We start from the raw sequence: 12,745 nt of genomic DNA, 5'->3' as shown, positions 1-12,745 counted from the left end.
TCAACTCGCCTGTTGCATATCGTCTGCATAGAACAACGGCAGCACATTGTTGCCGGAAAAAAAAAAAAAAACCTCCTCAGGATGGAAACATTTGCATACAATTTGCCTGAGTTAACTTTTAACAATTTTTTTTTTACAACTTTGCCCTGACTCTATTGAGTCCCGCCCTGCCTGGTTACTGTTCCCGTGCTGGTCGGTCAATGGATTTTTAAATTTCCACAACTTCAGTCTGAGTTAAAAAGCACAAAAACTTCCAACAGATATTTTTTTATCATATTATTATATATATTATTGTAATTTATTTGTCCTCCAGGCGGGATTGGACAGTGTCGGTTCACATCGCCGACATAAAATTATATTGAAATTATCATTTTATATTGTTGTCAGACCCGGATTTTTTGGCAACTGTGTGCTTCCATACAAACCAAAACAGACTTTTAATTTAAATCTTTTATTCATTTCACAATGATTACATTTTAACCGTCTTAATTTACGAAAAAATTTTAAAAAAGGGTCAAAAACAAGAATCCAACAATTTGAGAAATTAATTTTAGTCTTTAGAAAAAGAAAAACTAATAGCACCCAAACATATCTTGACCTCCATACAAAATAAGACCTTATTTGTCTGAATTAAACAGGCTTTTATTTTTACCTTTTCTTCTTGATGAGGCGCTCATCCTTCAAATATATGTAAATATATATGTAACATATTAACTGCCGCTAATATTAGAATGCTTGCACCCGTTTGTCACTTCTGAGCCTCCGTAGAGGCCCTTCACCAGTGCAGAAAAGAAACCAGAGGTTGACAGGTGAACAATAGGTGACCATCCCTTCAGGGTAAAGCTCCGGTTATGATACAGAAGGTCGTGAGGGGGGGGTCGTGGTTGGCGGTTGCCAGGCGACGGAGGGGTGTTGAGGTGAGGCGCTCAGGCGGTGCTGCCGGAGACCTTCCTGCCGATCTGACAGTAGAGGACCATGGCGAAGACCATGCCGAAGATCTGCAGGAGGGGCGACACACTCTCTTCACTCTTTCACATTGTGTTACTATATTCCCGTTTAAGGTCTTTTTAAAGGTAAATCAAACTTACTCGTAACAAACGCCAAGGCAAAATGACCAATCCGGTACTTTTTTTTAGTTTCGGAAGTTTTTGTGTCTTGTTCACTATTTTCATCAGTTTTTGCAAAAATTAAAATTAATGTTTCAAAGTCTTGCATTTCATCAATTATTATTGATTGCTATTATCATTCTTGTTTAGTTTTTATCAAAATCTTTTCACTTCATTTTTGACATTAAAAGCATTAAATCACCTCTGAATACTAGTAATTAGTGTGTGTATGTGTGTGTGCGTGTGTGTGTGTGTGTGTGTGTGTGTGTGTGTGAGTTCTGACCATTACGATGGCGATAGCGAAGGCGATGCCCAACACCACCGTCATGGACTTCTCCAATATCTTTGTGATCTGGGTGGCACATGGCTGGAAATACCAAAATACAAACACGTGTGCACAGCGCACACACACACACACACACACACACACACACACACACCACGAAAAAAGTTTAAATACAGTACAAGAAATTAAAAAAAAAGGGTGAAATTAGGATTAAGGGGAATCATTTTAAGATTTTTTTTTTCGCTCCAGGCGAAGCCTCACCGTAGAGTACAGGCCCTGGTTGTTGCAGTCGGGCTCGGTGGAGTCGCAGCGGCAGGACTGGGGTGGGGAGTTCCAGTCCTCCGGCCCCTTCGTGAGGCCGCAGCATTTCAGCTGCAAGGAAACACCAGAAACTTTACAGCAGCTGAGCGGGGTTGCGGCAGCGCCACCCGGTGGTTGGGGTCGGTACTACAACACTTGAAGACGATATTTTACATTTGAAAAATCGAACGGCACGCCGCCAAATATCTTTGTCAACAATGTTTTCAATGAAATAGAGTGTATCTTCTACCATGATTTTGCGGTATTAATGTCTCTGCCGTGATGTGTGGCTGGTCGGACTTAGCGATGAGTTCAGCATCTTCAGTTAGCTTTCAGAGCTTTTTCACTCGTCTTAGTGGTTTTCTTCAATAACTGCCTGTTTCTCAGTCTGTTTACGCAGATGAACAAAATAGTACATGTTCTTATCCTGAAGTGAAGGATATTTAGTTTGGAGTTTATGTTTTCTTGGAACCATGGCACTGTTGGACACGCTTTTTCCCTGAGTTGGCTTGATTGGTTCCCAAGTAAAAGTGAATGGAAACACAATCTAGCTTTCATTTTATTGTCTTGAGCTCACCTTTTTTACTTTCTTCTGATCACTATTCATACTTGGACCTTCATCTGAGTCAGAATGTTGTCCAGGACTGAGTACTTTTTTTAAAAAATATGTATCCATGGTGTATCACTGCCCGTTGCCGTCTAATAGAAGACCATTTCTTTGTTCCGCCTGCTACTACATGCTACCCACATAGATAGACGTACCAAGACAATTTTTTTTGCGCTGAATGAATAATTTTTGGACCAATCAGGTGAAAGTGTGCGTTTTCACAACAAATTACAACTACTTGCAGCACGGCTGTGACTTCAGTATACGGTGACTAAAACTCACAAGTACAGTGGTCCCTTAAGAAACCAAATTAATTTGTTTCAGAAGCGGGTTCATATGTTGATTTTTTTCCTATCTTAAATGAAATTTCCCCATTGAAAATATCAGAAAATAAATGAATTGGTCCCACCCACCCCCAAAACTCACAAAATAAGGATATTAATAAAGAGAAGCTCTGAAAAAGAAGGATATTGATCATGTGAATTAACTTAATTAACTTGAATTTTACTTTATAACTTTAGCTTTCTTCACTGCTTTTTCAATTTTTTTGATTATTTTTTTCCTCTAGATAACACTTTTCTCAACTGATCTCATGCAGTTTGCTTTTGCCTATTTTTTAAAATGTTTCAGAAATGCTCAAGCATATGTCTTTGAATTGGGCCGATATACAATTAGTACACACTTTTTCTGTGTGTTAATGCTCAATGAAATTAGTCAATTTCTGAAAGTAGTCCAACATTTCTTTTATTTCAGCTGTTATTATGACCTCCTCCACCTCTTCTCGCCGCTGAAGTGCACGTCAAGCTCACTGTGAGTAGTTTGATTTTCTCACTCTTGTACCATGACATTGTTTTCGCATTTCAAGGATAAAATTTGCTCGAATCGTGCTTCGTATCTTAAAAAATACGTACATAAAGTTATTCGTATCCTAATGGGCCACTGTACTTTGGTCCTGAAACTCACCATCATCTCAGTATGTTGTGCCTTAAAGTATTTTTTGCTTACCATATTTTTCACACTATAAGCCACGCTTAGTTATGTAGTACGCTTACCTTTTGTAACAGCGGTACGTACTTTGCGTCAACATAATATTAATATACATTTGTGTGTAGGAGGATCCCCAAAATGACACCTGTTAAGAGACAAATGCTTACGAAGCGGAATTCAAACGCGAGGCTATCAGTTGCGCAGTAGATCATGGGAATAGAGCAGCCGGGAAAGAATTCAACATCGATGAATCAAGGGTGCGGAAGTGGAGGAAGCAAGCGGCCAAGAGAACTGCGCCAAGTAAAGACGACCAAGCAGAGTTTCCGAGGGAACAAAGTGAGATGGCCACAGTTAGAGGACAAAATTGAACAGTGGGTTATTGAATGAGATGAATAAAGTTCATCTCATTCATACGTGAGTACTTTTGTGTAGAAACTACAAAGTTGCAAGTATTTGTCCAATCCCGACTTGTGTACACTGTGTGTGTGTGAACCCAGGGTTCAGTATTTGGAGTATATGAGGTTTTAGCCGGTTAGCATCACCTCCTTCTGCAGTGCCTCCAGGTCATTCTTCACGTCCTCCGGCTGACTGGTCAGCGGCACAAGGCTCTCCAGCTGCTCATCGATCAAGTCCTTCACCTTGGACTCACCAACGGCGCCCAGGATACCGGCCGCCAACAGGAGGATGAAGATGAGGAGCAGGCCGATGAAGAACTGAGGGGACAGAGAGGAAGGTCAGGCATGTGGAGGTCTTGCAGATGTTTCGAAGGGACATCCCGGCTCACCAGCATCAGCATGCAGCGGTTCTCCTTGATGGCGCCGCAGCAGCCAAGGAAGCCCAGAACCATGATGATGACGCCGATGGCGATGAGCAGGTCGATGCCCGGGACGGAGGCGTTGGTGATCTGAAGACGAGAACAAGGTTCTCCAGCTTAGAACCAAAGTCGAACGTCCATTGGTGTAACAACCAAGCCACCGCCGGGGTTTACAAGTAGTCCAGCTCTTAATTTTGACATAATATCTCCGTCATATCACCGAGGTTGCCCCGGAAACACGGATCAGGGTGGATTTGGGGTCTCACCTTGTTCCCATCCTTGCTGACCTTCAGGTAGATGGACACTCCAAGTATGATGCAACCGCTGACCTGGGGAGAAAGGGCGACACCTGCTGGTGAAAACCCGCCACTGCAGTCCACATACACCCACACACTGGTCACGCATGACCTGTCACACACACACACATACACACTATCACCTCCAACACTGTCACACCTGCTTCCTATCACATGATCACACATGATCAGACCTCTGTTTTTTTTTCTCTAATCCTTTTCATGACTTTGTTTATTATAAATGCAGAGGCAAACAGAGGTCATGTGTTGGGATGGGAGGTGAGACTCTGATTCACTGAACAAACTGTGAAAGTAAAATCAGGTGCAGCCGGTTCTTCGGCAGGAAGCCTTGACTTTTATTCTGGATCCAACAGGAATTAAAAAAAAAAAAAACGTCGTCCATCAAACGGCGGTCATTTCAGGATGACAGACGTCTGATACTCAGATGGGCACATCACACACACACACACACACACACACACACTTGACAGTAATTATTTAAAATTGATTCTTGGTTTCATCCATTCATCCATTATTTATCCCTCTATCCTCTGTCACAGGGAAGGGGCGGAGCCAAACCCTGTCAATCAAAGGGTCACATATATGAACATTCACCCTCTCATTCATACCTACGGCCTGTTTGGAGTCGTCAGTGGACCTGGAGAACCCGAGGAGAACCCATGCTAAATATGGAGAACCCAGACCTGAGATCATGAAGGACCTAAGCGTGAGAACCCAAAACCTTCCCGATCTTGCTTTTGAATCTGATTCGATCGCGTTCTTCCTTAGGGGTCTTCGGGTTTCGTTCAGTGTCGGTTCTTGGAATTTCTCAGAACCCGCAGAGTCCCAGCTTTGGTCCCGGTCACTTCTCTATCTCCTCGATGTTCTAGTAACGGAAACGTCCTCCTTAATCTGTTTCACCCGCTCTATTATGGACACTCAGAGAGGACTTTCCCACCCAGATGGTGGTAGACACATCGGGTCAGATCAAATCCCACGGGTGGTTCCACCTGACGAGGGGTGTAATCTGAAATCTCGAATTCAGGAAAGAATGTGAAAATGGAAGAAAGGATAAACCTGAGTAATCTGATCTTCATTGTCTCGTCTTTTCCATGGAATCCATTATTTTACCCGCCGTGTGTTTACCTTGTAAACAGAGAGGGCGGCTGACCCCGGAGGTCAGAGGTCAGACACAATGATCCGTCCGTCATCGACCTTTGGCGGCGACCAAATGTCGCGACCTCTGCGGGGAAACCGCCAAACGGGCGGACAGGAAGTGACTCAGAAGAGGACGTGAGGAGACAAAAGGAAGGGAGGGAAGGGAAACCTGAGCTCTCCCCAGAGGCTCCGCCCACTACAGAGGCTCCGCCCACCGCAGAGGCCCCGCCCACAAGCCGTCACAACAGGTCACCCTCTGCGTTTGAGACGGTAAACACAAAACCGCTGACAGAACAGGAGGCAGACAGTGGTCGCCTGCAGCGACCGCAGCCCTGTAATGTACACTACACACACACACATGTCCACACACACACACACACACACACACACACACACACACACACACACACACACACAGGCAGGCAGTAAACCAGCAGGACAGCATAGCGATCTGAGGCAAGGGGTGTGTAAACCAAACACACCCCTGGAGGCTGTAAGCAACGCTCTCCTTCTCCTTCACGCGTCGTATCCTGTTCATCATCGGCACGTTTATTGATTATCGATTTATCAAACGGGGACGATGCTCCTCGTCTTCGTCCCTTTTCAACTCGTCTTCCAATTTTTTCCGGGGGATTTTCGTGTCTAAAATCCTCTAGAACATCGATTCCGCATTAAGATGTTACCTTTGGCCGTTACTGTTGACCTATGATTGTTACCATGGAAACAAGGTGTTTGTTAATCCTCCTCCCGCTGTGGGAGGTTGAAGTAGACATCAGACATGGATGAAGATCATCCAGATCCCAGGTGATCAGACATGGAGTCCTGCCTGGTTTGTCCAGGTTCTTCTGCTTTGGTTCTTTGGGTTCTCCATGTTCTACTGCGCGGGTCCACCATGTTCTTCTCCCTTGGGTCTCCCGGTTCTCCTACGTGGGTCCCCTATCTTCCTCCAGCCGTCAGTTGCTAGAACTTTCACCTAACAGCACGATGGTTCCAGTCTAACCAGACGTTCTCCTGGGTTCTCCCTGTGTTTGGTCTCCATGTTCTCCTGCTTGGGTTCTCCCAGGGTTTTCCATCTTCAGTCTCAGCCAGCAGGTGCAGCGAGGACTCTAAATTGTCCGTAAAGGGTGACTGGTTGGAGGTCAATGATTGATAGCTGAACTGGGTTAAGCCCCGCCCCTCGCCCCCCCAGTGGCAACCCTGATTGGTCAAAGCCCACCAGTAGAGGAAGTATACCTACAGAATGAATAGATAGATATTTCCTGTCTGCCGAGGGGGGAGGGAAGGTTTACCGCTCGAAGGAATGAAACCCTCATTAGAATGTGGTCTTAGTGACTCAGACGTGATGTTGAAATAACACTAATATCTAGTTTACTGGGAACCCAATGGTATTTCGCAATATACAACACACACACACACACACAAGCCTGTAAAAGGGGCGGGGCTTGGACGGCCCTTTGAGTGATCATTCGACGCTCTTAGTTGGATTAAAGGTGAACGGCGAATCTTCTTGAATGTCAGTTTCTTCCTGAGAGGAATGCAAAATATGAGGCTCGTATTTTGAAAAACCACCTGATTGAATCCTTTTCATTTATTGTTTTTTTTTTTTTTTAATATTCAGCTACTTTCTTCCTCCACACGTTTGAGATCGAATTTAATTTTCCAGTCGGTTCGCAGGAACCGGATCGGGATTTAAAAATAAAAACCCGTGTTCTCGCTGTTCGGCGAGGCTGAGAGGGGTTTTACAGCCCGTCTCGTCCGTCGAGGGCCGACAATCAGGTTGATATTGATCGTCCACCTCTGGGAACCTGAGAGGGACGGGAATAATCCTGTAATCTAATCTGATCTCACTCTTTTCCATCTGCTTGAAAGCCTCACGATGCGTTCAGGTGCTTCAGCGGCGCGACGAGATACGTTCACATACATCACTCAACGAGCCTCGGAGTCACGTGACCCGTCATCGTGACCACCTGGTGGTCATGGCGATACCACAATATCACTAATACATCAGTTTGTTTTCGCGCAAACACCCGACGGGTGAATTTTTAGATTATGCCTGACCAACTGGAATCTAGGGGGCGGAGCTCGCGGAACCGACGAAACCCCGTGACGTTGCTGATCCTCGAAAGAGATCCGTCGTTCACGACCAAGATACCAGCGACGTTTCTCGTGGGTTCTCCGTTCTGAACGCAAAGATCGGACCAAACACGTCGGAAACATGGAAGGCGGGTCGGTCTGAAGATGGTCAGGCAAAGTGGAAGGGGCGGAGCCATAGAGCGACCGACCATGTTGACTCACTTCGGTGGGGAAACAACAGAAAAACAAAAATGGGTTTCTATTCCATGTCTGGAGGAAGAAACAACTGTCTCATTGGTGTTTACTGCCCAACCCGAACACAGCCAGGTGTGTGTGTGAGCGTGTGTGAGAGTGTGAGGGGGGGGGAGGGGCACTCCCTGAAACCAGCCGGGGGTTTGTTTGAAGAGGGAGCGGTGACAACCTGCCCGACGACAAACGTCCTTTGCAGACTCAAGACCCGATCTGGAGAAACTCCAACATCCCTGTGACGGTCAGTCCATCTCGAGAAACGTAGGAGTCGCCGTTTTCCGGCGCCGCGTCTCGACTGAAGCCTTCATTTGTTCTTGTTCTTATCTTTTAACTCTTATCAGGAAGGTGTGACTGAGTTCAATTAAGGAAGTTGTCGTGTACTTGTTTGACTTTGCAGAAACACCCAAAATACCTGCCGCACGATGTAAAACGGACGTATATATCGGCAATGAAGAGAAGAATCCGGGCCTCGGCGTCCAGATGAGTGGAAAAACCTGTCAGTCAATTCAAGGTCAAACCCAGATGCCACAGAAACAGGAAGAAAGGTCAATTTGTTTTTATTTTTCTATTTCTATTTTCAGTTTCCACACCGGGGGGTTTGATTCCTCAGGGGAGGGGAGGTTCTCCATAGACTTTCTGGGTCATTATGTAAATATCTGATAACCCGCAGGTGATTGCATTATTAGTTATTAACCAAAGATCTGATTGTTTCCAACGAGTAGGTTTCTGCTGATGTTTGTACCGTTTTCACAAGTTATAGGTAAAATAGTTTTGTTTTTTAAACCCCTCCTCGGCCCCCTTCCCTGTTCGGACCCGTTCGCGGCGCTTTGGGACTCACCCAGAACAGCAGGTTGAAGAAGAAGAGCAGGTACTTGATGCAGTTGTTGACAGCCATGTTTTCACGACGGCGTACGGAGAAGGACTGATCCCTGCGGCCGGCTGTACCTGTTTCCACCCCAGCAATCCACTCGCCCCACCCACCCACCCACAGGAACCTTCCCGCCCGTCACCCTCTGTCAGACACGCCTCCTCCTGCAGCTGGTTTATAGTAGCGAGGCTGGCTGGAAAGAGCATCATATTTAACTTGCGTTATTTTCTTATTATACATTACATTGGGATTTTACACATATACACATGTGTATATCTATATATATATATATATAGATATACATATATACACACACGTATAAGTGTATACATGCTGGTAATATATATTGCTCAAAAAAATAAAGGGAACACTTAAACAACAAAATGTAACTCCAAATCAATCTCACTTCTGAGAAATCAAACTGTCCACTTAGTAAGCAAAATTATTCATTTTAACTTATTTTAAGGACATTACATCAACACTGGATCAGCCTGTAGTTTGTTTTTCCACTTTAATTTTGAGTGTGAGTCCAAATCCAGACCTCCATGGGTTCATACATTTGATTTCCATTGATAATTTTTGTGTAATTTTGTTGTCAGCACATTCAACTATGTAATGAACAGAGTATCAAATAAGAATATTTCATTTATTCAGATCTAGGATGTGTTATTTTAGTGTTCCCTTTATTTTTGAGTAGTGTATATGTATATATATATATATGTGTGTGTGTATATATATTGACGAATATTTGCCATACTATCTGTGTCTGTGCGGAATTAACAACTCCAATCAACCCAAGAAATCTATTATTCAGCTATTTTTATTTTCAGTGCAGTTATGGAGGGCCGTAAACAACAACAAATAAAACACTGGAGAAAAAAAGAAATAATCAGCATGAAAACCAAGGAACTTGTACATTCCACTGACAATTCTAAATACATATTTTGTGATGATCTCATCAAGCTTTGGCAGTCTAAGTAAAAATAAAAAGGGGATCTACGATTACATCCAACCAATCCTTGACGACGCCTCCGTCACGCCTCTTGAAATCAACACAACTCAGAGGGAGCACAGCTGGTTCTACAAGCCCCAGTTCCAATGACGTTGTGTACAATATCCCAACTTCACTGGAATCCGGGTTTCTAGATAAAAGTGTTAAAATCCTCCCTGACCCATCCTTGTAGGCCCGAAGACCATCGTCCAACTTTTCTACTTCGCATCGTAATGGCATTTCGCACTCCCACTTTTCACCGCTGCTACTGTCTCAGGTTTCAAGCCAGCTTAACATAAACGTCTTGGCACATTCCCGAAGCCTGGATGTCTGTTGCACAGGCCCAGGCACATTCATACACTTTGCACTATAAATCACACCGACGGCCACTATGCCAACCGGGCTTGTTATTTGTCGCTCTGGGGCCCCCCTGTGGACACATGCTGCTAACACAGCATTTTGAAAATATTCAAACATTAGTAATTAAACCCAATTAGGCTATAATAAAAATGTTTTTTTCTCCATACTCTAGATAGGGATTTATTTGATTTTTCCCACAGGGTGTGGATTAGCCTTTGACACGTGAGACTTACAGGTAAGAGAATTAGAATCAGAATCAACTTTTTTTTTGTGCCTCAGGGGCAATAATTTATCAATGTCCAAAACTGGAGTACAAAAATTTAACTTTTTGATAGGAAAATGCATTTCAAATTCAAATTACAAATGAGATTCAATGCAGTTCATTTATTATTATTATTATTATTATTATTCCATAGTAAAGGAAACTAGGTGGGGGTTAGGGAAGATACTTATCATAAAGTATTTGTATACAACAACTTCGTATCATATCATACCATTTCCCCGAGGGGATTAATAAAGACATCTATCTATCTATCTATCTATCTATCTATCTATCTATCTATCTATCTATCTATCTATCTATCTATCTATCTATCTATCTATCTATCTATCTATTTCAAACAATGTTTTAACTTTCTGATATTTTTCCATTTGGTGCATATTTTTGACAAAAAATTTAATTTCTATTATTATTTTAATGCAGTCTATTATGAAGGTGAATCTGTCCACACCGAAGTGACATTAAATTTTGTTAATATAATAATATTGTTATTATGTTATGACATAATGACGACTTTGTCTACTAACTGCGATAAGCACTGGTTTCTTAGAGAAGGTGAGTTTCTCTTTTTGATTATTGATTATTGAGAATTGATTATGCTCTTTTTGGTCTAGTGAAAGAAAAGTCCTGTGAACAGAAATAGATTTTTGATCTTTTAGGTCATTTTTTTCTCTCCAAGTCATTCATCATCCATACCTATTGCTGTGTAATATAATACTTGTTTATTAGATAACAGGTAAAATATGATTCAAAGGTTGACTGCCTGTGATTTTTAACAATGCGGCTAAAGAACTAATTTAAGGTAATACAGTTTGATGTTCTTCATTTTCATGTCATTTTTCTCATTTTTATCTTTATTTTTTTTTGGTAATTCTCATTAATTTTATGTATTTGAAGACATTTTTAACCACTCTTACCATAAGTTCTGATTACATTTTTGAATACTTTTAATGTATTTTCGTTTGATGGTAATCCCCCCCCCAACTTTAAGGTAATTTCTTATCAATTGTTGGAAACTATAGCTGGAATATAAGTCAGAGGGCAGAAACTTCAATATGAGTAGCGAAATATAAAAAAAAAAAAATGTGATAAAATATTCAGAAGTACTGTTAACTCACTCAAATTAAATTCCCATTTCAGGCGGATTTTTGTTATATTTCAAACATTGTTTTTAAAAGGAGAAGCTGCTGTTTGTAATTTGTGCCCGATTGATGTGAGTAATTATGTAACTTCTCTGACTCTGCTCTGTAATTTAACAAGAAGCCCTGAAACCCTAAACCACACACACGCGTACACACACACAAACACACACACACACACGTGCATGGCACAGATATGGTTAATTCCCTAGGAGCAGTGTGCTGTCTGCGTGTGATGTGAACTTGTGTTTGGTCTCCAAGCAGCACGTTAAATAATTTCTGAGGAGATGACTCCCTCACAGATGGATTCTGTGGTTTCTGCCACTGTGTGATGAGTTTTCGAGATGACTTACGACCCAGGCGGTTCACAGGTTCAATATCGTGGTATGATTCCCACAGTTTTTGAAAACGTGCCAGTCCCTTTTGATTTGTCTTGAGGTAAGTTAATGTCAAGATAGGGACTTCCAGTAGACAGGTAGATAGGTGGCTAAGTCATTCCTTATTAGTTTTATAATAATAATTATCTCTATATATCTACTGTGTTACATTTCAGTGTTGTATTTTCAAGTTTTTTTTTTTCATTTTTATGTTTTAATATTCTTTTTATTATGATTATTATCTAGATAGCTAGCTATGCTTAATTTCAGTGTTCATTTTAGTTCTTTAATTCTTCTTTAGTTATTGTCTTTTATCATTTCTTACTGCTATTCTTCTTATTATTATTATTATTATCATTATTATTATTATTATTATTATTATTATTATTATTATTATTATTATTATCAACAATCAATGATATATTTTTTCTCCTGTTTTTACCTATGCCTTAAGTTATTGCTTTTATCGTTTTATTAATTTTATCATAAATAGTTATCTATCTGTCCATCAATCTTTTTATCCATCTATTGTTGTGTTGCTGTTTACAAATGATTCCTTTTTAGCTATGTGTTATCTATCTAACTAAGTTTTTGTGTTGTATTTTCAAGTCTTTTTTTAGTTATTTTTTAATGTTCTATTTATTCTGTTTACTATCTAGCTAGCTATCAATGCTAAAGTTCAGTGTTGTTCATTTTAGCTCTTTCATTCTTTAGTTATTGTCTTTTATTGTTTTATAATTTTTCATAATGTTATTCTTGTTATTGTTATTATCAGTATCAATCCATGCTATATTCGTGTTGCTCTTCTTATCTCTTAAGTAATTATTTTTTACTGTTTTATTGTCTCTATCATT

At 41.4% G+C, this 12,745-nt stretch overlaps 2 protein-coding genes across 2 annotated transcripts in view; both read right to left on the bottom strand.

Moving 5' to 3' along the window:
• The window catches only part of lsm8 (LSM8 homolog, U6 small nuclear RNA associated), a 216,426-nt gene that overhangs the window by 103,600 nt on the left and 100,081 nt on the right, over positions 1–12,745 (bottom strand). The gene's annotated exons all lie outside the window — the stretch shown is intronic.
• Positions 435–8,825, bottom strand: tspan9b (tetraspanin 9b). Its single transcript, XM_086146126.1, has 7 exons — positions 8,715–8,825; positions 4,367–4,429; positions 4,071–4,190; positions 3,829–3,999; positions 1,654–1,764; positions 1,390–1,473; positions 435–998 (listed from the first exon to the last, which is right to left on the bottom strand). The coding sequence occupies exons 1-7, from the start codon at positions 8,769–8,771 to the stop codon at positions 927–929; spliced, it is 678 nt and encodes a 225-aa protein (XP_086002252.1). The 5' UTR covers positions 8,772–8,825; the 3' UTR covers positions 435–926.

This window comes from Fistularia commersonii, chromosome 5, assembly GCF_037954325.1.
Source record: "Fistularia commersonii isolate RoL2024-O1a breed Wild chromosome 5, RoL_Fcom_v1.0, whole genome shotgun sequence".
NCBI lineage: Eukaryota > Metazoa > Chordata > Actinopteri > Syngnathiformes > Fistulariidae > Fistularia > Fistularia commersonii.
Note: the sequence above shows the minus strand (reverse complement) of the source record. Positions and strands in the feature narration are given on the sequence as shown.

Coding starts and splice junctions, on each gene's coding strand:
- tspan9b (XM_086146126.1), bottom strand. CDS start 8,771: ATGGCTGTCAACAACTGCATCAAGTACCTGCTCTTCTTCTTCAACCTG. Junction 4,430..8,714: donor TCTTCAACCTGCTGTTCTGG/GTGAGTCCCAAA, acceptor CTTTCTCCCCAG/GTCAGCGGTTGCATCATACT. Junction 4,000..4,070: donor ACCGCTGCATGCTGATGCTG/GTGAGCCGGGAT, acceptor CTGTCCCCTCAG/TTCTTCATCGGCCTGCTCCT.